The sequence below is a fragment of the Drosophila innubila genome (assembly GCF_004354385.1).
Source record: "Drosophila innubila isolate TH190305 chromosome 3R unlocalized genomic scaffold, UK_Dinn_1.0 2_E_3R, whole genome shotgun sequence".
Taxonomy (NCBI): domain Eukaryota; kingdom Metazoa; phylum Arthropoda; class Insecta; order Diptera; family Drosophilidae; genus Drosophila; species Drosophila innubila.
Window position 1 is genome coordinate 30,664,367 of NW_022995380.1, and position 27,976 is coordinate 30,692,342.

At 30.9% G+C, this 27,976-nt stretch overlaps 3 protein-coding genes across 3 annotated transcripts; 1 reads left to right on the top strand and 2 right to left on the bottom strand.

The window, feature by feature from the left end:
- Window positions 1-12,525: 12,525 nt before the first annotated feature.
- On the bottom strand, window positions 12,526-13,239 carry LOC117791268 (keratin-associated protein 21-1). The gene has a single exon (XM_034630976.1). The coding sequence runs from the start codon at window positions 13,125-13,127 to the stop codon at window positions 12,561-12,563; it is 567 nt and encodes a 188-aa protein (XP_034486867.1). The 5' UTR covers window positions 13,128-13,239; the 3' UTR covers window positions 12,526-12,560.
- Window positions 13,240-21,191: 7,952 nt separating this feature from the next.
- On the top strand, window positions 21,192-21,672 carry LOC117791816. The gene has a single exon (XM_034631705.1). The coding sequence runs from the start codon at window positions 21,192-21,194 to the stop codon at window positions 21,612-21,614; it is 423 nt and encodes a 140-aa protein (XP_034487596.1). The 3' UTR covers window positions 21,615-21,672.
- A 2,991-nt stretch (window positions 21,673-24,663) lies between these two features.
- Window positions 24,664-25,060, bottom strand: LOC117791982. Its single transcript, XM_034631930.1, has one exon. It carries the CDS (start codon window positions 25,039-25,041, stop codon window positions 24,664-24,666), a length of 378 nt encoding a protein of 125 aa, XP_034487821.1. The 5' UTR covers window positions 25,042-25,060.
- Between the last annotated feature and the right edge of the window lie 2,916 nt (window positions 25,061-27,976).

The following is a 27,976-nucleotide window of genomic DNA, read 5'->3' on the forward strand; positions in this document are numbered from 1 at the left end:
TCCCATCGAGTTTTTTTCTATTGCAGCACTGTTTTTTTTTGCGTTATTTTTATAATTTTCTTCTTTTTACTTTTGAAAAATTCGTGAGACTTCAAAGTCAACATAAGCATGTTTCGACAAATGTGTGAATAAAATTTTGAGCATTTTTGTCTTCAAAATTAAATATTTGTAAAATGGTAAAATGTGTTGGAATTAATTTAGACATCGTAAATAATGTTTATTTTATTTATTCTTAAAATCAAAAATCAACGACAACTAGTAAACATACAAGAAAAAGAATAACAGCGTAATGACCCTTTTAAAGAGATCTTTGCATTTTTGTCAAGATTTTTATGATTTTTCATTAATAAGTTTAAATTAAAATTTAATAATTTTACAAAAGTCTGACTATAATTACTAGGTTTTTTTAAAGAAAAAAAATCTCATGTAATCATCATTAATAAGACCTGTTTTTTATTTTATTTTTGATTTCATAGGCTTAGGTAAATTATTAAAAATTTCTTTTGTTTTTTTTTTCAAAATAAAAACAATGCCAGCAAAATTTCCAATTTCACCGATTTGGAATATTATTTATTTAATTTAGCTGTAACGTTTTGTTATTCACATGTATATAATTAAAAAAAAATTAATAGTTTAATAAAAGTCTGACTATAATCATTGGGTTTCTTGAAAAGAATAAAAATCTCATGTAATCATCATTAATAAGACCTGTTTTTTATTTTATATTTGATTTTAAAGGCTTAGTTAAATTATTAAAAATTTGTTCACTTTTTTCAAATAAAAACAATGTCAGCCAAATTTACAATTTTCGACACGGAATAATATTTATTAAATTTAGCTATAACGTTTTGTTATTCACATGTATAAAAGTAAAAAAAAATTAAAAAAAAATACACAATTAAATAATAATTTTATAAATTAAATTTATTTTTTATGTAATTAAAACAATTCCATATTTTTTATCCTATAAATTTAGATTATATTTTGTGAAATTAAATTACTTACTTATTTTTTTTATAATGTTAAAGTTGTTTTCCTTTTTAGCAAAAAATACGTTCTCAAGTTATTAATTAATTCGTGGCCATTTTGTCCACTGTGCTATCCCTCCTCCAAACCTCCCTCCCCAGCCATGTGTTGCACTCTCTCCTGGGGAGTTTTGGCGATTCTCTTGTGCCTCCGGCAAACTGATGAAATGTGGCAGTTGACGCGCTTGTGTCACTTCAGATTGTGTGTGTACAAGTGTGTGTGTGTGTGTGTGTGTGTGTGTGTGTGTGCGAGTGTGTGCGTATAAGTGTGTTAATATTTTGCCGATTGACGCTGCAATATTTTGTCATTTGCAAACCATTATGAATTTATTTATTATTTTGCTGGTTTGCAGCACTGTGAAATATTTTTCGCATTGATTGCGTTTGTTTACGAGCGTATGTGTGAGTGTGATTGTGTGTGTGTGTGAGTGTGTGTTTATGTGTGTCGTGAAATATAACGCGGCGTATGCGTGATTTCCAATTCGTTTTGCTGAACGTGTGTTTTTAGCATGTTGCATTGCAACACGCAAATTAAAGTTCAGGCAAGCAGAAATTCAATCTCTTATTTGGTGATTGTTCCTTTTTATTTATTTTTTTTCTTTTGATTTTTTTAATTTTATTTTTTTTGTTGCCTTTCGATTTTGTATTGAGTCAACTGAAAAGTCCCTTTATTTTTGTTCGCGGGCTGTTTTGAATTAAGAAAAGCGCACGTTTTATTGTTTGTTTCAATTGCCTCACTGACGAGCAGGACGAACGCCCAGCAGGATGAGCGTAATCAGCAAATGTGCCAACCAACAAGGACAACAACAACAAGGACGACGACGACGACGAGCAAATTTCAGGTTTTGGCCTCAAAAAGCGAAATTACTTCAATTTGTACGAAATCAAGCAGTTGTCTGTCTGTCTCTTTGTCTGTATGTACGTATTTTTGTAAGTATGTCCCATGTCCGTATGTATCAGTCAGTAAAGAGCAAAAGAATCGACTTTAGGCTGGAGATGACCTTGCAGCGTGACACGAAAATGGAAAGTCTTTTCAATAAGTGTTTTTCAAGAAATCGGAAATCTATCAGTATATCAAATTTTTCCTAATGCAGATAATTGTATTTTTAATCAAATGTTGTACAATTCTAATAAATATTTATTTAAAATTTGATAAAGTAAGACAATAAAAAATAAATTAATTTTTTTTTTTAATATATAATTTTTCTTAATGCAGATAATTACATTTTTAATCAAATGTTGTAAAATTATATTAAATATTTACTTAAAATGTGATAATTAAAGTAAGACAATAAAAAAATAATTAATCTTTTTTTTTTTATTATATATTTTTGAAGTTTATTAAAGAAAATATCAACAGAGCTTAGCTGCTTCTAATTAGTTATACACTTTATGTAGATTGGCATGTTGATAAAATATTAAAAGTTTTATTCTAGGCAGAAAAAATATTTAAAAATTGTTTAGTGTAAAACTATAATACACCAAAAAAGTCTTTTATCTATTCCCATAGACCACAAAACTGAGATAACAAATATTTAATAGATTGACAATGATTTCATTTATAAATATTTACGATTAAAGACATTCCACCAACGAAATTATATTTAAAATTATAAAAATTATTATAAATATAAAAAAGTTTTAAATGAAAATGTATTAAAATTTCAAATAAATAGGCAATTATATATAGTGTTTATGTCCAGATAAAACTAAGTGTATATTTTAACTTTCAAAATTTTTGTTGTAAACTTTTAGTTTTTAAATCAAAGTTTTTAAATCAAAATAACGTAATTGATAATTGGATTTTTACTTATTTATTATTTTATTTTTAATTATATTTACTGGTTTCAGTCAACGTTAATTGTTAATTTTGATTTTTACTTATATATTATTTTATTTGTAATTATATTTATGCTGATTTCAGTCAGCGTTAATTGATAATTTTGATTTTTACTTATAAATTATTTTATTTTTAATTATATTTTTACTGATTTCAGTCAACGTTAAATAAAGAAAATATATTTTTAGCAACTTAATCTAATGTCCCACAAATAACAATAATTTTATTTTAAATTAAAAATAATTATATGCCAACCGAAATCCCTGACTTTTCGAAAGTTACTGTTTTTCGTTCGATTTTTTTCAAAAGCACTCAAAATCAATCTATCAAATCTATCTTGGTAGATTTTTGTAAACTCTATAAATATTTCTTAAAAATGTCTGCCAGCGCATTTAATTTGTAAAGTGTTGAAAATGTTGTACACGCGACCATCACTAATTGGTACTAATTCTATTTAGCATTTTGCAGAGCGACAACGACAACGACAACGACAATGAGGATGACGATGACGATGACTTTTATTTAAAATATTCCTTTTTGCAGGTGAGTCTAGTTTGTGCCTGGAAACGTTCCTGGACGGTGTCCAGGCAAAACGAACTCCGGCTAATTACTCAATGCAAATTAAAATTCATGTCAAGCAGATTGGATTATCCTCACGCAACATTAAATGTCGCGTTTAGAGCTTGAGGACTGAAAAAGGTAACAGGAAAGGTGCCTTTTACTTTTCCTCTTTTCTCTTTTCTCTCTCCTCTTTCAGTTCTTTCACTGCTGTTTTGCCTTTCGCACAAAATGGACAACTGAAATTAAGAGCGAAAAGCGCAAAAGCTGTGACAGTAAAAGGGACAGAGAATATGGAAGGTAAGCAAGAAATGCGGAGACTGCAGAGAGGTTAAAAGCAACGCAAGGAAATCTCTTTTGAAATGCTAATGTAAAAATTCTTTAAAGAAAATTACGCAATACATTATTTTGGTTTATTTTGCATTAAAAGTCAATTTAGTGTTAAGGCACAGAAACACACTAAAACAACAACAACAACAACGAACAAGGGAGCGCAAAAAAAATGTAAGTCTGCAAAAAGTGGAAAAAAATAGCGCCCGAAAAAAAATGGAAAAAAAAACTAGTGAGTCGAGCTTACTCGACTGTCGGAGACCCCGTACCACAGAATATTTAGTTAACTTAAATGCATTTTCTATCAGATTGGTTAGGATATCTCATTAAACAAAAATGTTTTTCATACTAAGACTTGCCCGATCGGTCCTATGAAAGGTATATGATATAGTGGTCCGATTTGAATAAACTTTGGACAGGCTATATAAAACCAAGATGTATGCTTATTGTAACAGTTTGGTTACGATATCTCATTAAACAAAAAAGTTTTTCATTCTAAATCTTGAATTTCGACCGATTGTTCCTATGGGCGCCATATGATATAGTAGTCCGATTCAAAAAAGAAACAAACTTAATCTGCCTGCAATATAGAGGAATATAGATACCAAATTTGGTGTCACTAGCTTTTAAATTGTTCTTATAATTTGGATATGCATATCTTTTTTCGATTTGTGGGCGATAAAGGGGGCGTGGCTGAATTTTGAAACAAACTTGACTTGCTTGCAATATAGAGGAACCTACATAGCAAGTTTGGTGTCTCTAGATCTTATAGTCTCTGAGATCTTTGTGTTCATACAGACGGACGGACAAACAGACAGACAGACAGACAGACAAACAGGCAGCCAGACAGACATACGGACAGACGGACATTGCTATATCGACTGGGCTATTGATGCTGATCAAGAATATATGTACTTTATAAGGTCTGCCACGCCTTCAAATCTTCGTTAAAACAAACCCAATAGACCCCTGTACTTTTTTTTAAGTACGGGGTCTAAAAAAAGAAGAAGCTGTAGAGCGTAAAGAGCGCAACAGGATTGGACACGGACTTGGGTTTTTCAGGCATGAACCTGGACGAGGGCCAGTCTGTCCGCTCCGGTTCAGTCCTGTCCGGTTCGGTCCGGTTCGTTTCGTTTCAGTTTGGTCCGATCTGGTTTTTGGGCCATGACAACGCAACTTACTACAGTTTGTGCTCGGCGTAAATAACAAACGACCGAAAGTTAGAATTTTTATTTTGCATTTTAAGTTGATTTGCCGGCTGCGTGCTGAGCGGAGTGTCAACGGCACTCAGCCAGGAGACCCAAAAAACCGGACAACGGACCAGACGTTCAACCAAAAAAAAAAAAAAATTATAAAAAAAATTGAAAACAAATACACGCACATGTTCACATACAGCCTAATATAGGAATCGACTGAAAAAGGGGTACAGTGGAAATTATTCAAAATCAGCTGATTTAAAAATATGAAAACATAATTAATATTTATAAATCTAAAAAAAAAATTGCTAAATGCCTTACTTTTGCTTTATTTAATTTATATAATTATTGCCACTTTTTTATTCTTTTAATTTTATATTATTGACATTCTTTAAAAGGTTGTCCATTTTTTTGTCAATTCATATTTATGAATAAATTTTTTTTGATCGTAATTAATTGTTGTTTTCGTGGTTAATTGCATATATGTTGATATAAATTCAAAGTATAAACTATAAACTTATTTAGAGTATTTATTGTTAATCTCTATTGCAATTTTATTTAATTTTATTTTTAAATTTAAATAAAAATTGCTACTTATTTATTTATTTAATATTTTTTATATTCTTTAAAGATATTTATAATTATAAATAAAATTTTTTTTGATCCCAATTATTTTTTATTTCCGACATTAAATGCATAAATATTTAAATAAAAAGTGTAAGTAGAAACCATAAACTTATTAGAAGTATTAATTGTAAATCTCTACTGTACTTTTGTTTAATTATAAACATTGCTAAATGCTTTACTTTGATTTGATATAATTTAAATAATTATTGCCACATTGTTATTTATTTCATGTAATTGAATTTCTTTAAAGTTATTTCAAATATTAATTTATCAATTTTTTGTCACTTTATAATTATGAATACATTTATTTTGATCCCAATTATTTTTTGTATGCGTGATTAAAAGCATATATATTTAAAAATAAAATTAAAATAAAAACGATAAACATATTAAGAGTATTAATTGTAAATCTCTGTAAATCTCTCTCTTCGTTTGATTATAATTCCTTTAATAATTTTAAAAATATTTTTTTAATCAAGTATTGAATAAATAGATGCAGTAAGACTTTAATGCTTGCGAGTAAATTGTGGATGTTCGTTCAACCATTTGGGGCAAATGGGATTATGAGCTTTCAACACTTCACTTCACAATGTGCAACAAAGACATTATTATGGCTACTTTGCTGCTTTCCCAATTTTTTTTTTTTTAAACTCGGTAAATACTCGCACTTCTTTCATTTGCTTTCAGTTCTCGACGTTATTTTATTTTTTTTTCAACAAATTTCCACAATTTCCACCATTGTGCATGGGCGTCCTTTTTTATTTTTTTTCGTCTTATGTTTTGCGTGGCACGCTGCTCTTTATCTATTAAAACGCCTTCCAATTTGCATATTTCTGCAGCTGTAACAGCTGTCAACGCTGGACGGCGACGTCAGCAGCGACTGCGACGCGGCGCAGGACTTATTGTAAGAGCTGCAAACGAGAAGGAGCTCTTAAGATAATGTATCTGCTCGCATTCCCATTCGCATTCGCATTCGCATTCCCATTCGCATTCCCTGTCCAGCTGATGAGTCTGAGTATTTCGCGCAAATTAAAGCCCTCCTCTGTAATTTCGGGTGCGGCAGACGAGAATGTAATTAAGCCTGACAGACGGACAGATACTTCTTAAATTGTTATTTTCTTTTATGACAATGGAAAAGTGCAAGCAAAGTGTGTATTGACTTTTTCAACTCTTTTATCTTTAAAGTTCTAATTATAATTTTAATTAAATTTAAATATTTAGCTTTTTTTAAATCACAATCTTGTATTTTAAATGTGTTTTTTCTTATGTATTGCGGAGTAAAATAGTTTTTTATATGTTAAGTTTAAATTTACAATTTCATTTGAGTTAAATTTTTATATGTAAACTTTTATTTCTTCAGTATCTAATATCTAAAATTTATTGTAAGTAATAAATTTATTTTTTATTTATTTTATTATTTTATTTCACTTTTATTTATATTTAAATATTTAAGCTTCTTTAAAATCACAATCTAAAATTTAAAGCAAGTTTTTTCTTATGTATTGCGGAGTAAAATAGTTTTTAATATGTTTAGTTTCAATTTACAATTTCGTTTTAATTAAATTTTTATATGTAAACTTTTATTTCTTCAGTATGTAATATCTAAAACTAATTTTAAGTATTTAATTGTCAAATTCTTGTAGTTGATGTTTAAAATTAAAAATAAATTGAAATAAAGTATAGTATGTAAATATGTATCTTTTAGACTTTCTGCTCTGAAATTTCGTATGTGACAATGTTCTAAGACCAGCACGACGAGCAGATGCCCATTATTTTATTTTATTGTGTTGCAGAGAAAAATGACAAAAGTCCAATCCCTGAAATATTGTATCTCTTAGATTTTCTGATCTTTTTTTTTGGGTTATAAGAACGAAATGAAATAAAGCGTGCTGAACGAACAGATACCCCTTAAATAACCAAATTTTATATAATGAAGTGAGAAATTAAGAAATATAAAATGTAATATAACTTATCTTATAGATACATAATATTATTGTAGCCCTACTTGCAATGAAAAAAATGTACAGGGTATTCAAAAAAATAGAGGCGCAGCGTCCAGCGTCATTAATGCGCTACAAAAGCAAGCATATAAGCTTTAAGACTCAGCGAGAGAGAGATTAACAAATTTAAAGCTTTGAGTATAGTTTTTATAGAAATTTTAAATAATAAATGATGGAAATAAATTAAATTGTAGAGGGCATTGTGTAGTCGTTGAATTGTTAGATACTTAGGCATATAAGCTTTAAGACTCAGCGAGAGAGATTAACAAATTTAAATTTTAGGGTATAATTTTTAAAAATATTGTAAATAATAAATGATGAAAATAAATTAAATTGTAGAGGGCATTGTGTAGTCGTTGAATTGTTAGATACTTAGGCATATAAGCTTTAAGACTCAGCGAGAGAGATTACAAAATTTAAAGCTTTGAGTATAAAATTTATAAATATTTTAAATAATAAATGATGGAAATAAATTAAATTGTAGAGGGCATTGTGTAGTCGTTGAATTGTTAGATATTTGGGCAAGCTCTTGACTATTTTATTTGGTTATATTTTTTGAAGAAAGTACTCGCCTTGTCTGTTTTGGTTGGGCTTGTTACGCTGTCGCATTACCTACATCAGCTGTCACTTTAAAACGCATTTTTCTTGCGTCCATTTTGAAGTGTTACTCAAAGCTGTCGTCACGACGCTTATCTGGCGGGGAAAAGGGCTTTTCTTTTTGCCTGGAATTGTTTAGTGTTTTCCTTTTTTCTTTTTTTTTTGGTTTTCGAGGAGTGAGTCTTGTAAACAATTCCATGCACATTAAGTTCCAATTAGGTAGCATTCAAGTCAGATCGTTGTTCTGGCCAAATTGCTGTTGCTGTTGCTGTTGTGTTTGTTTATTTGGTTTGCTTCGCCAGATTGCTTTGTTAATATTAATTTGTCATTAATTTCAACGACATCAGCTTACAAGCAGCTCGTTTAAAATGCATGGATAAGCCAAGTGGCCACAGCTCGTTTCTCGTTTTCTAGCTAAATTCAGCTGAGCTGTATTTCTTAACACGCTTATCCTTACAAAACACACACACACACACACAGCAATCAGATAAATTTAATACGCTTTAAACGGCTTGGTGTTTGGCCAAGACTTGCGGCTGCTCTTTGTATGAGCCTGGCCGTCTTCTACTTGGCCAGGAACCTTTTGTAAACTAAACACAACTGTTGCTTGCACACACTTTGTGACTCAAAGGATGCCAAAGGATGCGAGCAGCTGCTTTCTTTCTCATCTTAACCTGTTTCATCAGTTAACTGCCAATTTGTTTAAGTACTCTTCAAAAGTAGGCTCTTTAGGGGTCTCTTAGTAATTTTTTAGCACTACTTTTTATTTATATGTTGCCAACTACGCGTATGAGTAATTATTTGCTAGCCTATTAAGGTAAAAAATTTGACTTAATCATGCAATTAAAAATTCATACATAAAGTCTTAAATTACTGCTTGAAACTTTAACATTATCAATTTAAAGTAATTTAAATTCAATTAAAAATAAGAACTGATAATAAAATAAATACAAATATTTAATTTTTGACACCCATTGCAAGACTATAACAAGATTAAAAGTTTTAATATTTGAAAATTCAAATTTTTTGGTTACATATTTTGAATACTAGATTCAACCACGTTTTGTTTGTGGGTTTTTTTTTTACTCAACTGTCCATGTATTAATGTGGGGTATTATTTAAATACAAAAACATTAAAAATAAATAATTTCATTATCAAAAAAAAAAAATATATTCTAGATAAGTATTTTAGCGTTAAAGTTTTGGAAACAGGCAAAAAACAATCAGAGCTGCTTAAGCCGTTAAAAATTTTTAACAATGGATATTAAATAAAGTATTTGTCTACTTTGTTTCTATTTTTTTTTAAATTTATTTTAGTTTGTTATGTTTTTTATTAATTTACATAAGTATATCCTATCACTGAAAGGCTTTCTGATATTTAAAGCTATAGTTACAAAAAAACCAGTTGGGTAAATTATAAAAAAATGTATACAGTATTTCCAATCTGTTTTTTTTTAAAGGTTTGGCTGATAATTTCAAATTTATGTATGTAAAATAATGCTATGAATCTAAAGTAAATTATGTAATTTCTTTAAAATAAACATTTTAATTATTATTTAGATACGATTAATTACCAATTACAATAGTTAACTAAAAAATATATATTTTTTTGATTTCGATACAAATTATTATACAATTCTTGCGCTTATTTATTTATTTATTATAATTAACAAAATAATTATTTATAATTTCCCTTGACAAACTGCACACTGAAAGCTACAGCTATCGAGTGGCAATGCTTTTAATTTAATGCTGCTTTTGAGCAAATTTATATGTAAATATGTTGCAACCGCAAAAGCAGGTGCAGGAATAGGAAAGGAAAGAGGAACAGGAGCAGAAGCAGGAACAGGCGTTACTCAGAGGCCACAAAGCGTAAAAATGCATAAAGCTTATGTTGCCCAGCAGTTTTCCACTTTTCATTCAGCCATTCAGTCAGTCCAGTGAGTCACGCAATGCCAGCTTAGTTCTGCTTTTCATTCACAAATGCAAAAAAAAAAAAAAAATCAACCAACATATATTTTCAATGAAATCACAGAAAGAGTAGAGAAAGGAGACTCTGCCGGCTTTGAATGGGCAAAAGAAGGTGTTATCTGATTGCTATTTTCAACAGAGCGCTGTGAAAAACAAATAAGAGCATACAAAAAAAAAACACAAGTTTAAACACATGAATGGCGGCTATTCACTGGTCAGCCGAGAAATTGAGTGAAAAGAGGAACTAACTTTTCAAAAGTGCCTTGAAAAAATGCAATTGAAGTGCTTAAGAGTGAGGGAATTGCAAATACTTACTTATGTGGGTTTCGCATTGAGTTTGGCGATCATTTTGATTGCATTTCTGATCATTCTCTTTGTATATCATTTCAGTTCTTAAGAGAAGCAATTTGCAATTTTTGAAAACTTTGAACACTGGATCATTGTTCGTTTACCAAATTGATTTTCTATAAAATATTTTTATTAGTTTATGCATTTTAAACTTTTTTTTCCAAAATTTGTTCTTATTTTCATATATTTTGGAAATCTTTGTAGTGTCATAATTATCAACTGGTTTTGATAAGTAATGTCGTGTTGATAGTTTTTTGACTTCTTAATTAAATTTGCTTCTAAATTCAGATATTTTAAATATTTTTTCTTTTTCGGGAATGAACAATTTCATTATTTTACATATTTTTTTGAAAAAACTTTAAAGTCGCATTACTTTGACAAAATTTAACCAACTCTGATGATAACAGTGTCTTCGATAATTATTTCCACTGCAAATGGATTCTGTTTATAAATTGTATTTTATTATAATTATTTTAACAAATTTTTTTTGCAAAATGTGCTATTTTTCTCAGATATTTTAAAAATCTCATAACTTTGACAAATTTTTGACCAGTTCTGAAGAGCAATGTCTACGTTGATTCTGCATTTAAATTTTTTTAATTAAGAAAGTTAAATATTTTATTTCCAAATTTGTTTTTACTGTCATATTAACTCCTTTTAAATCTGTCTCTATATATCTCTTCTTGTATGTCCAACTTCATCATTATATGTAGCTCTACCTTTGTCCAAATTTTTTCTTTCCCTCTCTTTGTCTCGTTTTTTAACTCTTTCTCCCATTGAGTGGAGGCATCAAAGCATTGCTAATGCACTCACATATCTCTCTTTTTTCTTGCTTATCAGTGTCCGAGTTGTTTATCAAAACGGTCTGTCGCCTTTGACCAACTCTATTTGCCAACACGATGGAGAAGAATACAAGGAAAGTGCTGCAACAGTGCGTATGAGTAATGCAGCTTGTTTAAAGTCATACTAATTAAATGGCAACTATGTGCAACTTGGTCTTGGCACTTTGCTGACTGTGCAACTGACTGTGTCGCAGTATCGGTAATTAAAATCTTAAAAGAATCCAGCTCATTCTGTCTGTCCAACTGTCCCTTGGTCTGTCTGTCTGTCCGTCAGTTTGTCCGTCTGCCTGTTTGTCTGTTTGTCGTAGTCGTTTCACTCAACCGCTTTATACTTAACTCTGTGATATTTGCTTAAGCTGTAGTTATCGCTAGATGTGTGCTATATCTGTGTGTCTGTCTCTCTATCTGTCCGTCTGTCTGTCCGTCTGTCTGTCTGTGTGTGTGTGTGTTACACAACTGAGTGCACTTGTTAACGTTGAGGTAAGCAAATAATGAGGTGCGCCACAGGAGCTTTTAATGAACGAAAGCGATAATCGTTGTGAATTGCACTGCAATTAAGCGTGTCAAAGGAACAAGATTTCACTTTATAGAAATGATAGGGCAATGAAAATAAAGTATATAATCTATAGTACTTATTGAAAGCTTGAAGTAATATCGCATTGCTGCAAATCTTCAAAATATTGTAAAAGGACTTGCGCTTTTTAGTAATTAAAATTTAAAATTATTTCATAAGAAAATTATCAGATTGGTCTTATTTTTACACTGTTCTAAAGTCAAGCTAAAGTGTAATTATAATTGGGTGAATAAAGAAAAGCTTGGAAATATATCTATGTATTATATCTTGAACTAATTTAGTTGAAATCGGACTAAATTTGTTGAAAATAGTATAGAAATAATTTTTTGAGCCCAACACATTATTTTGTTAATCGAACATATTTTATAATATATATGTTCCATAGAAGAGCTTAATCAAAAATTATGTTTTTATATTTTTATTTTTCCTTTTTCATATAATTTTAACATTTTCATTTGCTAGTTCTTCACTTTATACTTTATACTGCTTCTTGCTCGGAGAGCCTATTCAACCTAACCAAACTTTTTCATAAACTTCTACAAAGGTATTAATTTTCGGCTTGTCGAAGCTAAAAGTTCTTTTGATTGAATTGAAACACGTTTTATGTTACTTATTTAAAGATTTGTATTTGTATTTCGATATGAAATGGAATTTAAATAAGCGAATATCCACCGTATCCGCCGTATCCACCATAGGGACGACCATAGTAACCGCTGCCGCCGTACATGCTGCCATATGGAGAGTACGGATAACGCATGCCAGCTCCATAGCTACCATATCCACCAATGCCTCCATAGCCACCATATCCCCCAATGCCTGCATAGCTACCATATCCACCATAGCCACCATATCCGCCGTATCCTCCGATGCCTCCCAGGCCTCCAATGCCTCCCAAGCCTCCAATAGCTCCCATGCCGCCAATGCCTGCTAAGCCAGCTCCGTAACCAGCTCCGTAACCACCGTAGCCGGCTCCGTAACCAGTTCCGTAACCAGTTCCGTAACCAGTTCCGTAGCCTCCGTAACCACCGTAACCACTGCCATATAGCGGATAGCCACCATAGCCAGCAACTTGTCGCGTTATGCGTGCTCCACTGTCATCCTTGAGCTCCTGTTGCTGCTCCTGTTGCTCCCGTTGCTCCGATTGCTCCTGCAACGGTTGTCCAACTGTTGCGTTGACGATTAACAGCGCATATAATCCAAATAAGGCGTAGTTCCGCATTATGTTGAGACTCCTTAAGCTGTTTACCTACAAATTGAATAGTTGCTCCTTAAACTCTTAAGTAGTTGTTGTCGTTGTCGTTGTTGTTGTCGTTGTTGTCGTTGCTATTGCTATTGTTATTTTGTGGTTGTACCCTCTGTGATGCCGTTTAGCCAACTGTGACCTGGCCAGGCAATGTTTTGGCCATTTATAGCCTTAGAACTTTGCGCATAAATGAGAAACTTTTGTTTCTTTACCTACAGTTTTGCTTGTTAGCGAAATGAGACGCTTATGTAAACGTCATAAAACAAACTATTTAAATATATACTATATGCGAGAAATGGAACAAAAAGACCAATTCATATCGCCAAAAACTGGCCAACAGTTTTACAGTTGGCAGCCAAATGCCAAATGACCAAGTTCATGAAATCGAAGCAGCTCAACCGATGAGCGAGAGGGGAATAAGTGGCAAGATGTCGACTTGTTAGACCCAGTAAGCAACAGGGGCTAATAAGTTTGTGGCATTGTATGTAACAGACGGATGAAGCATATAAATATATAATCTTGATCTTGAGCATCAGCAGCCGATTTGATTTTGGTATTTTCCTGAATATTATCAAAGATGTTCAATAAATGTAAAAAAAAATTAATAATGTATGATTTAATTTACATTATTTTTTTGCAATTTTGAAATGTCCATCTTCTTCTTCTATCTATTAAAAATATATTTAATAATCATACAAATATTATACAAAAATTAAAAAAAAAAGAAAACAAAAAAATGTCTCTACGCATTCAAAACATTTCTAAAGAATTCTTGTTTAGTTTAAAATATTTGTCTATTGCTTAAATATTTTTAAGCAGCAATCAAAACCAGGGACTGTAATCATTATAAGTTTTATTATAAAACTCAAGAAATAATCATTATTCTATGCTGGGAATAACACCGTAACCGGTATCGGAACTGTTAACCGAAACTAACCGTTTTTTTTTTAGTACCGAAATTAAAACCGTAACCGAAATTAATGCTCTAACAAGAACCAAAAACCGAAACGGTCGTACCGGTACGTTTGTGGTAAAGTGGCTAGGTCAAGAGTTGACCAACTTTCAACTGTCATAACTTGAACAAAACTGACCCGATTTTCAAGCGGAATGTCATTTTGATCATGGTTTGCCCTCTAAATTAATTCTGTATTCAAATTTAATTGATTTAGAAAATTTAATTATTTTCGACCAAGACTCGATTTCAATGCTAAGGGTCCCCCCTTTGAAATTTCGAAAATTCAAAATTTTAAATCTCAAGTTTTTACTTTTAATCAACTCCTTATATCGAAATTAGTATAAAACAACACTTTAAACTTGATTTTGAGACCTTTCATTTTTCTGTAAAAAATCATGTCAAAATTAAAAAAAATTTTGACTTGTAAAGTTGTTAGGTCAGAGGCTTGAGCAACTTTGAACTGTCATAACTTGGCCAAAACTGAACAGATTTTCAAGCGGAATGTCATTTTGATCCTGATTTGCCTTCTAAATTTATTCTGTTATCAAATTTTGTTAAATTCGTTCAAATCATATTATTCCTCTGGGTCAAGGTATTTACTTCAATTTATTTTACTTTTATTTTTTATTTATTAAAAGCGAGGCAAGATTTAAAAAAGTTCTTTAAAATTTTACTAAAGTAATATCCATAGATAAATGCAAGCACTATGAGCTAAATTTCAAGTTTTTGTCATGTTTAAATATTTGTAAGAAAACCGCTTAAATTTTGTTCAAATTCCGATGAGTCGACAATTTTATATTTTCATTAATTGCTAACCAAAAATTGTATTACGCATTTATTTATTTTATATATTTATTATATTATAATATATGTTTAATGGGTCTCTAACAGTCGAGCACACTTGTCGTTTGTATTGTTATCTCTTGTTTAAAGTGCTGAAACATTTCACTTTGCGCCAGGTAACTTCTCCCTGGGAATGAGGGAGTAGGAGGCGGGAAGGGGGGGGAGGGTATTGCGGTCAGGTAAGCGCTGCAAATGTGCTAATTTCATTTGAAGGTTAGTTATGCTATTGCCCAGGCCGAGACCCTTAAGGCCACAACGCCACACCGCACACGTCATAAGCATCAACTTTGGCTGCGTAAGTGTGAATTGCTGTTTGCTGTTCATTGTTGTTGTTGTTCTTGTTGTTGCTGTTGTTGTTGTTTGTCTATTTGCCAGTTTTGTTTGTTTGTTTGTTTGTCTTTGTTTGGTCGTTTTAGCTGTTTGTTTTGTAGGCGACCAGGACATTAATAATGTCCAATTTTGCATTTTGTGGCATGTCGCATGTGGCAAGTGCCACAATTTGGTCGCCTAAAAAATTCTAAAGCTTAAGTCCAAGTCAAACCGCATCAAATTTATTCATTTATGCAAAATGTTCATGTGGCTCCAAATGTCGCTTAGCCAAATTTAAACGTTTAAGCCAGTTCAAAAAGTGGGTCAATTAATGCCGTCAACATCGAAATTTGGGTTACACATCAGTCCAAAATACAGTCCAGCTTTCATAACTAGCGGTCACTGAATTAATTAACGCCTGTTTAATGAATTAAACAATCCAAATTCAGCATTAATTAATACGTAAAAACATTTTAAACTAAAGCATTATGAATTATGCAAATTTATTGGAGCTAATATAAATTTGAGCATAAATATCAAACAAAATTAAATGCTATAAACAAAAATGGTATAAATCATAATAACATTTTTTGAACGTTTTTATTAAATTTTAATGCAAAATAAATTATCGGAGGAAAAATATTTTTTTTATTAAATTAATTATATTTGATTGCAGAATGAAATAAGAATGCAAATCATAATCAAAATGACATTCCATTTGAAGATCGGTTGATTTGACAAAGTTATGACAAAGTTATGACAGATTGAAGTTTGTCAGACTATGAATCAAGCAACTTTTAAAGTCAAAATTTTTGTCAGATTTTACATTAATTTTTACAGAAAAATGAAAGGTCTCAGAATCAAGTTTAAAGTGTTGTTTTATACTAATTACGATATAAGGAGTTGATTAAAAGTGAAAACTTGAAATTTAAAATTTTGAATTTTCAAAATTTCAAAGGGGGGACCCTATGCTCTGAAATCGAAACCAAGATCTAGAGGGGAAAATATTTTTTTTTAAATAAATTAAATTTGAATGTAGAATGAAATTGGAGGTCAAATCATGATCAAAATGACATTCCGCTTGAAAATCTGTTTAGTTTTGCCAAAGTTATGACAGTTCGAAGTTGCTCAAGCCTCTGACCTGGCAACTTACACCTGAAAATATATCGGAACCGAGTTTCGGAGTAAAAAAAATTTGTTTCTGAAAAATTAATAAAATTAGAATGCAGAATAAATTTAAAGACCAATATCACATTAAAATTCTATATTTTTATTAAATTTTGATTGTTTTCCTACATACAAATGAAACGCTTCAGATTTTGCTGATTAAGAGTAATACATAAATTAACCGAAATATAAAAATAAAATATATAAATATAATTTGGTGCAATTCATCTAAAATATTACTCATACGCTAAGTTGTCCATTCAATAACATTTATGTTTTACGTCTTCGACAATAAGTGGAAGCATTGACAGCGTTGCTTTCAAACATTTTAAGCGTAAAAAAAGCAAATACAATGCCGACAACAATTAAACTTAGTGAACAACTGAGAAATGCTTTGTCTGCAGTTGCCGGGGTTGTCGAACCTCGACTTGAAACCGGTTTCCCATTGTTTTTGGAGCTTTAAAATTCCATGCAAGATATTTACAATTAAGTTTATTAAATGTACATTTTTCAATTATTTTAATTGTATTGCGCTTCGAATTATACGCTCCGGTTTAATATATAAATAATATATTTTATGGTCAGCCACTTGACCAGCTGCCCTTGGTAGTTGTTATCCTGAGACAGCTGAACAGTAGAAGGGGGGAGGGGGAATTGGGGGCTGTCTTGTTGGCCAATAAGTTTCCGTTATTATTATAGACCATGCAATTGTTGTTGTTTGCGTTTAGTTAGACAGTTAATACAAAACTCTCGCTCTCCCACTCGACACAGCGTATCAATTTCATTTTTTGGGGAGTCGAGTGTCGAAAGTTTATCCATCCCTAAACCAGGGCACTTCTAGTTTTATGGCTTGCCAGCGCTTAGCCAGAGTGTTTGGCGAAAATTCATATAAATTGGCTGCTCGGCGAAAGCTGCTCAAACTTTTGTGGCCATTAGAACTTGGCCAAAAAGCAACTGAAGCTGCTGTTATCGATTGATTGCGACTAGAAGTGAAGATTTTCATTATTTACAAACATATATTTAATATATTTACTGAATTTAAGACAATTACTTTCGGCCCTTTCAAGTGGCCAGCAAAACAATTTAATAAATGTTGCTATTTACGCGTATAACAAAAGAAATGAATTGCCGTCCTCAGAGCCAGTTAATAGCTTCAAGTAGCCGTATGTCGATAAAGATTAAACGCCAGCTATAAAATTTCGTTTTTTGACAAGCCGATAGCATTGTTAAAAAATTAACTTGGCTTTAAATTTACGCCTTTTGTGTTATGCCTTGACCCATCACACCCCCTCAAACACCCGGTCACGCCCACAATTGGCCAAAGTTTTGAGCTTTCTTTAAGAGGGGGCAAAAAATAAAGTAGGGAAAAAAAGAGGGAAATGCTTTTATATCGAATGCGAAGGCATCTCTTTGAATACACTCGCAGGCAGCTGCTTTAGAAGCTACATTTTCTGCAAGTTTTTCAACGAAGTAAAAACACAAGTAAGAACGCTACAGTTGAGCTGCTCGACTCTTAGATGCCCAGTATCTTAATTAAAAAAAAAATAATCCATTCAATCCTGAAATAAAACAAAACAAAAAAAATACGCGAACAAATATATTAAAATAAATATTTTAAACAGCAAATTAAAATAAAATATATAGTTAATTATAGAAAAAGCAAAAAATACAAGAAAATACCAAAGATTATAACCTATACAAAATATATGACATTATAAAATTGTTGTTAAAATTTATTTTAAAAAATGAAAATTATATAAGCATATTGAATTGTTGCTAAAAATTAAGTAAATATTTTATTGCAAATTTTAAATTTTTTTTAATTTGCTCTCCAAATTTTTGCAATAATTGCAGATTAATCAATTACAAAATCTTAAAAATAAATATATATATAAATTAATATATATTTATTTTTAAGATTAAGAATTTAGAAACAAATATTATAATTGTGGTACATATGTGATAACGTTATATCACAAAATATTATTATTTTTGCAATATTGGCTAATAAAAATAAAAATTACTACAAAAGTTAAAATAATAATGATTACGACAAATAAAAAATAAATAAGAATATTTAAATATTGTGCTATTAAGCTGTAAAATAAATTTAAGTTTTTAATTGAATAATTTTCTTGATGAATTTTAATATTTTTTTAATTTGTTTTTTAACAATTTCCACCACATCAATTTTCACCAATAAATTAACATAAATAAGGAAAAAATAAAAATACTTTAATAATTAAAATAAAAAGCAAAACAATTAAAAACATTATTATGATTATGACACTTAAAAAATCATAAAGAACATGATAGAATTATTGTCACCAAATTAAGTTGCTTTAACATTTTTTGTAGTCACTGATATTTAAGTGTTGAAATAGACAGACACTGACACAAATCTAGAAGCCTTTAGCTCGTTTGGCTGCTGGGCTAAAAATATTTGAAATACTGTTGAAAAAAAATTCTTGAGCGACATTAAAAAGTTTATAACAAAGCCATAAATAGCCGGGCCAAAAAGGGTGTTGGAGCGTGGCCTTCGTTGCCTTTTTTCCTTTGCTTTCCTTTCGTTGCCTTTGCTTTTCTTTCCTTTCTTGTCGATTCGTAACGTTTCCTTTGCTTTACTTTAGTTCGCCTTACTTTATTTAGACTTGTTATTTCTTATCGAATGCGTGTCCCAATAAATCTAGAGCACCTCGTGTCCTGGCAACGCCCAGGACGAAAGCCAGCTGCTGGGATGCTCGCAACGGCTTAGGCTTGTTTGACCAAAATGCTTTTTGGCCAAGAAGCAGCAGCTGATTGATTTGTTATTGAAAATATTAGGCCTGATCAGCTCAAACTGGAGACAGGAGGGATGGGGGCGTGGCAGATACGTGCTGTTGGATACGCTTGAAACTTTTATAACTTTATGAGGGCGTTGTAATTTGATATCGCAAAGTTTTTTATTGCCTTTTATAGGCTTATAATTTGGCCGCGATGCTGTTGTAGCGACAACACATAGCAGCAGAGTGAAAGAGACGGGCAGAGAGAGCGGGAGAGAGTGTGTGGGAATGTGGCTAAGTGGCTGCGGCTCACAGGGCGTATGCTTGATGTGGCAGCTTTTTGTTTACACGTTATTTATGGCTTATAAATACGAGTACAAGTGCGATTTGCGACTTTGCCTAACAACAACAACAACAACAACTCACATGTGGCAATCTGCTAATGAGCATTAGAATTGGCATAATGCTGACAATGAAATTACGTATACGCTACGTACGATTACGAGCATCTAATAGGATTAGCGGTCTATGTGCTTTTTGCAACTTGCTCTTGTTACCAAGCTTGACATAATTAGCAACGACTCCAACTCCAACTCTGACTCTGAATCAGACTCAGAATCCAGCGAACAGGTTAGTTTTGTCATGCGGCAACATTTTTTTTCTTTCTGATGGAACTGCAGTTGGGCTACACAGAGAAAAAAAAATAATAATCAAAAATGTCACAGATTTCATATCAGTTTAACTATTTTCCAATTTTTAAATCAACAAAATAATAGTCCGAAATTGAGCAGACTTTTATGGTTACATTTTAATTACATTTAATTGTTTTAGTTGTGGCATTTAGTAAACAAATGTTGAATAATTTTAAAATTTTTAAATTTCCCCAGACTTATCTTCTTTTAATATTTAAATTTAATTTTTTTTATCATTTTAGTTTTAATTTGAAATTTTATTTTTTAATTTATGAACATTTTTCATACATTTTTTTTTAAATTATAAATTTAAATTAGTTAAATTAAATTAGAAAAAATAGAAATAAAATATTAAACATTTTTCATACTTTTTTTTTAATTTTAAATTTAAACTAGTTAAATTAAATTAAAAAAAATATAAATAAAATATTGAACATTTTTCATACTTTTTTTTTAAATTTAAAATTTGAATTAGTTAAATTAAATTGTAAAAAATATAAATAAAATATTGAACATTTTTCATACTTTTTTTTTAAATTTAAAATTTGAATTAGTTAAATTAAATTGTAAAAAATATAAATAAAATATTTTCTGCAGAAATATTTTTTATTAATATAATTTTTGGCGCCCATTGAACTGCTTGAAATTTCAAAGTTACAAATTTATTATGATTGACTTATATATTTTTAGCAAACATTTTTAGAAACTACATTTAATCTATATTATTAAGTGAAATAAGAAAATAATATATCTAATGCAATAACTTAAAAGTTTCTTTTGCTTTTTAAAGGTTTAAATTAAATATATAAAATAAATTTAAATTTTAATTTGAAATAAATATGATTTAACTTTTAGCTAAATACGAGTTAATATTTTTAGTTTTGATTGTTTGCCACTTTGGTTTTACTATATTCATTTTATTTGGACATTTTTATGTTTTTCAGTAAAATTACGGATTTTTTTTGTTGATTTTAAAATTAATAATGAAATTTTGGAAATATTGATTTTCTTCAGCGCATTCTTTTCTAACAGTGTAGAGTTGTGGGTGCACAAAGAAACCAGAATAAGCTTGGGGGCATTTTGTGGGGAAGGACGGATTTTTCTTGGCCATTTGATTATGCTCAGAAAATTTAATTGCTCGAAAGGGTCAGTAGCTCGTTAAGAATTAACTGACATGCTGCTGGTTGCCGCTCTCTCTCTCCCGCTCTCTCTCCCGCTCTCTCTCGCTATCTAGGTTTTTTTCCTTATCGAGTTATATAAAGACTTGTTTGCATCGTTATGGCCAGTGTTGGTTTAAACCTAGTCAAGGGCAATGCGCGTTGTTTTCTACATGTATCTAATAGTGCTAAGTGCTCTGCTGTCCATGTTGGCAATGGCAACAGCTTTTGGAATCCGCAGCAGGCCGAGAACGGAAATGAGTCAACTGACTATGGCGGATTTAAATCAGGAGCAGAAGCAGGAGCCGGAGAATCCGGCTGTACGCTTCGCCAGGCAGTTGGGTTTCGCCAGACACTTTGACTTGGGAAGATTTGGCTCAGGCGCCGGAATTTTAGGCGGACTGCTTGGCGGAGGATTGAGCGGAGGATTGGGCGGAGCACTTCATGGAAGGTTTGAGGAAAGACGCGGCGGTGAAGAAGGCATTGGAGGAGTCCTTGGAGGCATTCGTCGATTTCTTGGCAGACCAAATTTGGTCAGGCCTGATTTCTTACAGCAGTCCCTTAGATTTTTTGGCTAAATGTTATTAATTTAAAGCAACGACTGTAATTGTTAATAATTTTAATCAAAAATTTGAAAAGCAATAAATATTTACCAATTTTTGTATTATATATCGCTAAATTTGTATTTCAAAACAATATAATAAAACTATTTTAAAACCAAATTTATTAAGTTATGTAGAAAAATTTTTACAGAATTCATTTAAAGAAAGTTTCATGTTAAAATCGCTAAATTTGTATTTAAAAATTACAATATATTAAAACTATTTTACAGCCAAATTTTTTAAGTTATGAAGAGAAAATTTTACACAATTCATTTAAAGAGAGTTTCATGTTAAAATCGCTAAATTTGTATTTAAAAATTACAATATATTAAAACTATTTTACAGCCAAATTTATTAAGTTATGAAGAGAAAATTTTACAGAATTCATTTAAAGAGAGTTTCATCTTAAAAATTATTTTCTACATTAAATTTTGTTTAATTTTGGCAAAGTTGTAAGAGTTTAAGCTTTAAAGTCTGACTAGAAAAGACCATTAATAATATTGAAAACAATTTAATTTTGAGCAAAGAAAATTTAATTGATGTAGTTTTAATTTTGAAAACAATCAAGAATCAAAACCATTTTTTTTTTGTAGCTATCAGATAAATTATGAGGTTTTTAAAAAGAAACTTCACATAAAGACCTTAAGTACAAAGTAATTGTTATGGCATGTTAATATATTTTTTTAAAAATTGTTATATGAATATTTGTACAACTATTAAAGCGGAGTTGCATAATAGAATTACATGCATGTTGAGCGCATTAACTTTAATTGAAAACTATTTTTAATTAATAAAATGTCAACACTTGACCCCACATAATTACAAGTAGGCATTAAATTGTTATTATTTATTTTTTTTAACTGGCTTACATCAGCAGCGGCAACAACAACAACATAAGCGGCGGTAACAATTACATTATAAAATGCAGAACAAACAAATAAAGCGCAGTTGAACAACAGCCAGGGGAATTAAAAAAAATACATATTCATACAAATGAAATATCAAACCACAAAAAAGGGTTAATTGACCAACAAATAACTTAATTAAATCAAATGAAAATTAAATAATTCAATTTATAATGAGCTGGCAACTGTGTTGACCTTGTTGAAATTATTAACAACAACATTGTTACTGAGCGTTTACAGCTTGTCAGTCAAATGTGACCGATAGGGTCAAAAGTTTTAACTGATACAGTCTCAAAAATATTACTCAAAACTTAAAGCAATTGTTATCAGAACAAGAAACCTAAAATTAAATCAAAACCTCAAGCTATAAATTTATTAATAATAAATTAAAGCAACTTCGATACGTTTATAAATTGAAATAAATTTTTTTTATATATATATATATTGCACTTTCAGTATTAAAAAATATTAAATAAATTTAATATTAATAAACAAGCAACAAGAACAATAAGTATGCCACTCGAAAATAATAGAAACAAAAGCGACAATAACAACAAACTTGAAAATGCAATTGAAAATTGTGAAAATGAAATATTGAATTCAAACTGTAGCTACCTAAAGCATTGTTGCATTGTTGTTGTTTCTCTTGATGTTCGTGCAGCTATTGTATTAATTGATTAAAAGAAATACAAAAAAATTGTTCGAAAAAATAAATAAATAATTGCAACAACTACTTAAAACAACAACAAGCAAATGGAAACCATTAACAGCTTAAAAATATTTAATTACCAGCCTCTGAACGCGCCCCAAAAAATTATTGGAGGTACAAATGGGTCGAACAGCGGCTACAGGGGGGTTTGGTTTGGCCAAAAGGGGGTTGGGAATTCGAAGGGGTTCGCGGACCTGCCACCAAATTGCAATTAATCTTCTTTTAACAGCAAACTTTTGATCCGCTTTATTTGCATTTCACTGTGGCGTAAACACAAACAGAAAATGGAAACGGCAACAGCAACAACAACAACAATAACAACAACAACCACAACCACAGCAACAACAACAGCGAAAGGGAAAATAACGAAAATGCTTGTCATAAAAATTTATCAAGGGTTAAAAATTATGTTACGCGTTTCATTTTGGTGGCTGTGAAATGATTTATGCAAAATCTGTGCCCTAACCAACAACAACAACAACAACAGCAATAACAAAAAAATTACAAAAAAAAAATATGAATATAAATTGTGCAATTTCATGTTTTTTTCTTTCTTTTTCGGTTGCTCAACTTTTTATGTCCAGCAAATTAATTTAAAGCTGTCTTATAATAACAACAACAAGCATTATTTATAATCTTACATTGAACTTCGCTTAGGGGGAGTGATTTTTAGCCGTTTCTCTATAAGAACTTTGACAATTAGAGCTAACAATATAAAAATTAAGAAAATAAAAAAATTTAAAATAGAAAATCAATATATTCCTCAGTATAGTATATTCTCAAAATTTCCTATGTTCTTACTTGTTACCTTTCCAGAAATCCCTGTCCTTACTAAATTCTAATTATATCTTTTACTATTTATTAGAATTTTTTTTTCCAATTTTTGAAATTGTTTTTATTTTAAGTTATCATTTTTATACTCGTTACTTTAAAAATAAGTAAAAGGGTATATTGTGTTTGTTGGCATGTATGTAGCAGTGAGAAGGAGGCATCTCCGACCCCATAAAGTATATATATTCTTGATCAGCATCGACAGCCGAGTCAATATAGCCATGTGTGTCTGTCTGTTTGTCCGTCTGTCTGTTTGTCCGTCCGTCTAAGCGCCTGGATCTCAGAGACTATAAGAGATAGAGATACCAAATTTGGCACACAGATTTCTTTAGACCCCCACCACACCCACAGTTTATAAGATAATACAGTTTTAATGGTAATTAACGTTATCAGTTAATATTATCTATAACGTCACTAAACCGCAGTAGGATCTGACAAGTAGAACGGGAGTAATAGCTAACCAAAGTTATTAATAAAGTTATTATTTTAATACAATCACCTAAAAGTATGCAGTAGTTTTTATTAGGTAGTAAATTCTTTAAACTACTTTTATATATATTGAAATAAGTAACGGGTATTTTTAGCCAATAATAATTTTCTTATACCCAAAATAGCCCGGATAGTAGCCAGTGTTGCCGTAGCTGTAGTAGTATGGTGAACTGTAGTAGCCATAGCCAGGATAACCCCAGCTATAGCCACCGCCAATCCAGGCAGGACCAGCTCCAACTCCAAACACGAAAGAACGCGCTTTGCGAACTCCCTTCTCTGTCTCCGTCTCCATCTCCGTTTCCATCTCCATCGCCGGATTGCCGCCAATTTCCTGCTCCAATGACAGCAGATCCGTTTGAGCAACGCCAACTGGTGCCACATCCTTGTCAACAGCTTCAGTCAAGTGCTTCAGAGGCAGCAGCAACATCAGTGGCAACAACGTTGCCAGCGGCATGAACATTCCATGCATATTTAAATAATAATACGCGACTTTTTCGCCGGTTGGAAAATATGGTTTTTCAATTTATTTCAATTGTAGGCCACGACGACATTAACTCGGCCAATTCGCTGCTTAACGCACGCTCGACTGTCAGACAAGAGACCAAAAATATTTCATATTTATATGTGGAGTCAACGCAATTTGTTTCAATCAAAATTATAAAAAAAAAAGCATCACAGAAACACAATTGTGTGCTAACTAATATTAAATGCAATTAAATGCGAACGCAATAAATGTAATTACTAGAATTCTAAACGAAGCTTTGATGCTCTAACTAACAAAATATTAAACGTTAAAAAATAAAATAATAACTACAATAAATATGTAGTTATTATAAAATAACATGTGATATAAATAAAATAAAATAAAATAAAATAAAATAAAATAAAAAAAAATAAAATTAAATTAAATAAAATAAATTAAAATAAAATAAAAAAAAATAAAAAAAATAAATTAAAATAAACATATTTAAAGCATTTAAGATATTTATCTTATTTATTTCATAAAATTTTTAAAAACATATTAACAGCGCTTAAGATATTCCTCTTTTATATTTCTTAGTTAAGACTTTGAAATTAATTATTAAATATCTTTGTCAATAAATGAATAAAGAAATGACTTAAAATAAATATTAAGCAACTTGAAGCACTTTTTTTTTCTTCTTTTTCTTTTTCATATGACGTATTGTAAATGGCGTTTATTTGATTAACATCATGTTAAATTGAATCTAGTTATTTTTTAAACTCAGGTTTTATATATAATTATATAAGTCACAGGTCAGCAATTTATAAATTCATTATTGCTATATTTAAGTGTTCAAAAAAGTATTGAGCTATTTTCATAACAATAAAAAATCATAAATAGCTTAAAATGAAATCATAAAATTTTAAAATAATTTATAAAAATTTTGCGCTTTTTTTTTCTTTATTTTTTTTCAGCTTTTTGTAGCATTATTTTTTGTTAAGCAATTGTAGCTTGTTTGCTTAAATATAGAAAAAATGTATAGACAACAAATTTACTAAGCCATGGCCAACATGTTTGTTGTCTATACACACGACTGCACATAATAAAACATTACAGAAATTACGCATACGCAACGTGGTGTCGTTTGCTCGTCGGTTGCCAATTGACACATTTGATGTTCAAATATGCGTAAATAACAATTATTGTAATTTCTTTTTTTTTTGGGAGACAAAGAGGGAAGGCTGAACCTTGAACTTGAATGACAGTGTCAAGTGGCAGCTGCGACATTGGCGACATTGGCGACATTGGCGACATTGGCGACAAGGCGACATTGGCAACAATGTGTGCCGATGTGTCAACGGTTTTGATTGCGTTGCATGATTTGCAAGAAAAATGAAGACAATAGTCGAGCTTTTTTACACTTGCCACTCGACGTCATGTCAATGTTGCAAGCAACAGTGGCAACAACAACAGCAACAACAACAGCAATTTGCGCTGTCAGCGCGTCACGCGATTTACTGGATTGAACAAGCATGAAATGAATATATTTGTCATACTCGTAAAGCAAAGTTATGATGCCGACATTGTCGCGTCGAGTTCCTTTTCCCCATTAGCGAGTGGAAACAAGAAAAAAAAATACCCTAACAACCAGTCGAGACGGTAAATTGGTTTAGTACTAGTTATGTAAATCCCAACTTGGAATTGAGCTTTAAATTGAAATGTAAAATCAGCAAAAATAATATATCGAGTTGCCGATATATCGGTAAATACTATATGTAAAGTCCTGTCACATAGTTAAATCGCCAGTTTAAGAAAAAGCTCTTTGTCCTGTCTCACTCACTGACTGAACATTGTGAAGACCAAACTATAAGATCCAGAAAGTTGAAATTTGCACACAACGTAGCTAAAACGATTTGACGCTGCAAATAGGCGCTTTTTTGGCAAAACTCGACCTGTCAGTTCATTCGATTTAATTAAATCGATAGGCATATAAAAATAAGAGTTAAAGTGCATAAAAATGGATAAACATCGATACATCGATGTATTTTGTACATCACTATTTAGAGTATTTGCGTTTAAATTCTATTTGCGAATTCGTAATCGAATTCATTTCATTTCTTTGCGTTACTTTCTTTTCGATAACAAACAAGAAACTGTGAACATTACAAACTTTAGCGACTTTTGTTTCTGTGTGTGTGTGTGTGTGTGTGTGTGTGTGTCAACAAATGGCTCGAATGAAATTTATAAGTAAAGTTAACCAAAAGTGCAGTGGCGTAAGTTGATAAGGGTTCGTAGGCAACTCGTCCAACTCTCTGATGGCCAAACAAAGATATGACCCATCTTGCCTTAGTTGCGGTCTCTCAGCTTCCCAAAAAAACCCAGCGACAGAATGAGAGAGAGAGTGAGGGAGAGAGAGGGAGAAGGAGGCCAATAAGCCAAAGTAAACAAGACAAATGTATTCATTTCGAGCAAGTTTGAGTTAACTTCAGTCGAGAGTTGAGTTCAGTTAATTAAATGTTATGCCACAAGCCAAGCATATATATATATATATCCAACTCAAACATAAACTATATTGTCTATAGCTGCGGTTAGCCAAAGCATGAAAGCAAAAGTCAGTTTATTGAAAAATTAATTTATTTATTCAACAGTTTCTAATTTTACAATTTACTATCTCTAATTGACTCTCAAAAAGGTGAAATAATTATTTGCATTCCTTAAGTGAATTATGCAAAATAATCTGAGACAGCAATTAAGAAAAGAAATTTGATTTATGTCTGCTAGAAAAACTATTAATATGTCTGTTCTCATACACATGAACATTTTTAAATTCCAAAGTGCTGAGTGCTTGTTATTAAATCATAAATATAATTAATTTCTGTTTGCCTATTAAACATATCACATAATAACACAATGTCATATTTGTTGCATATTTGTGCGCTTT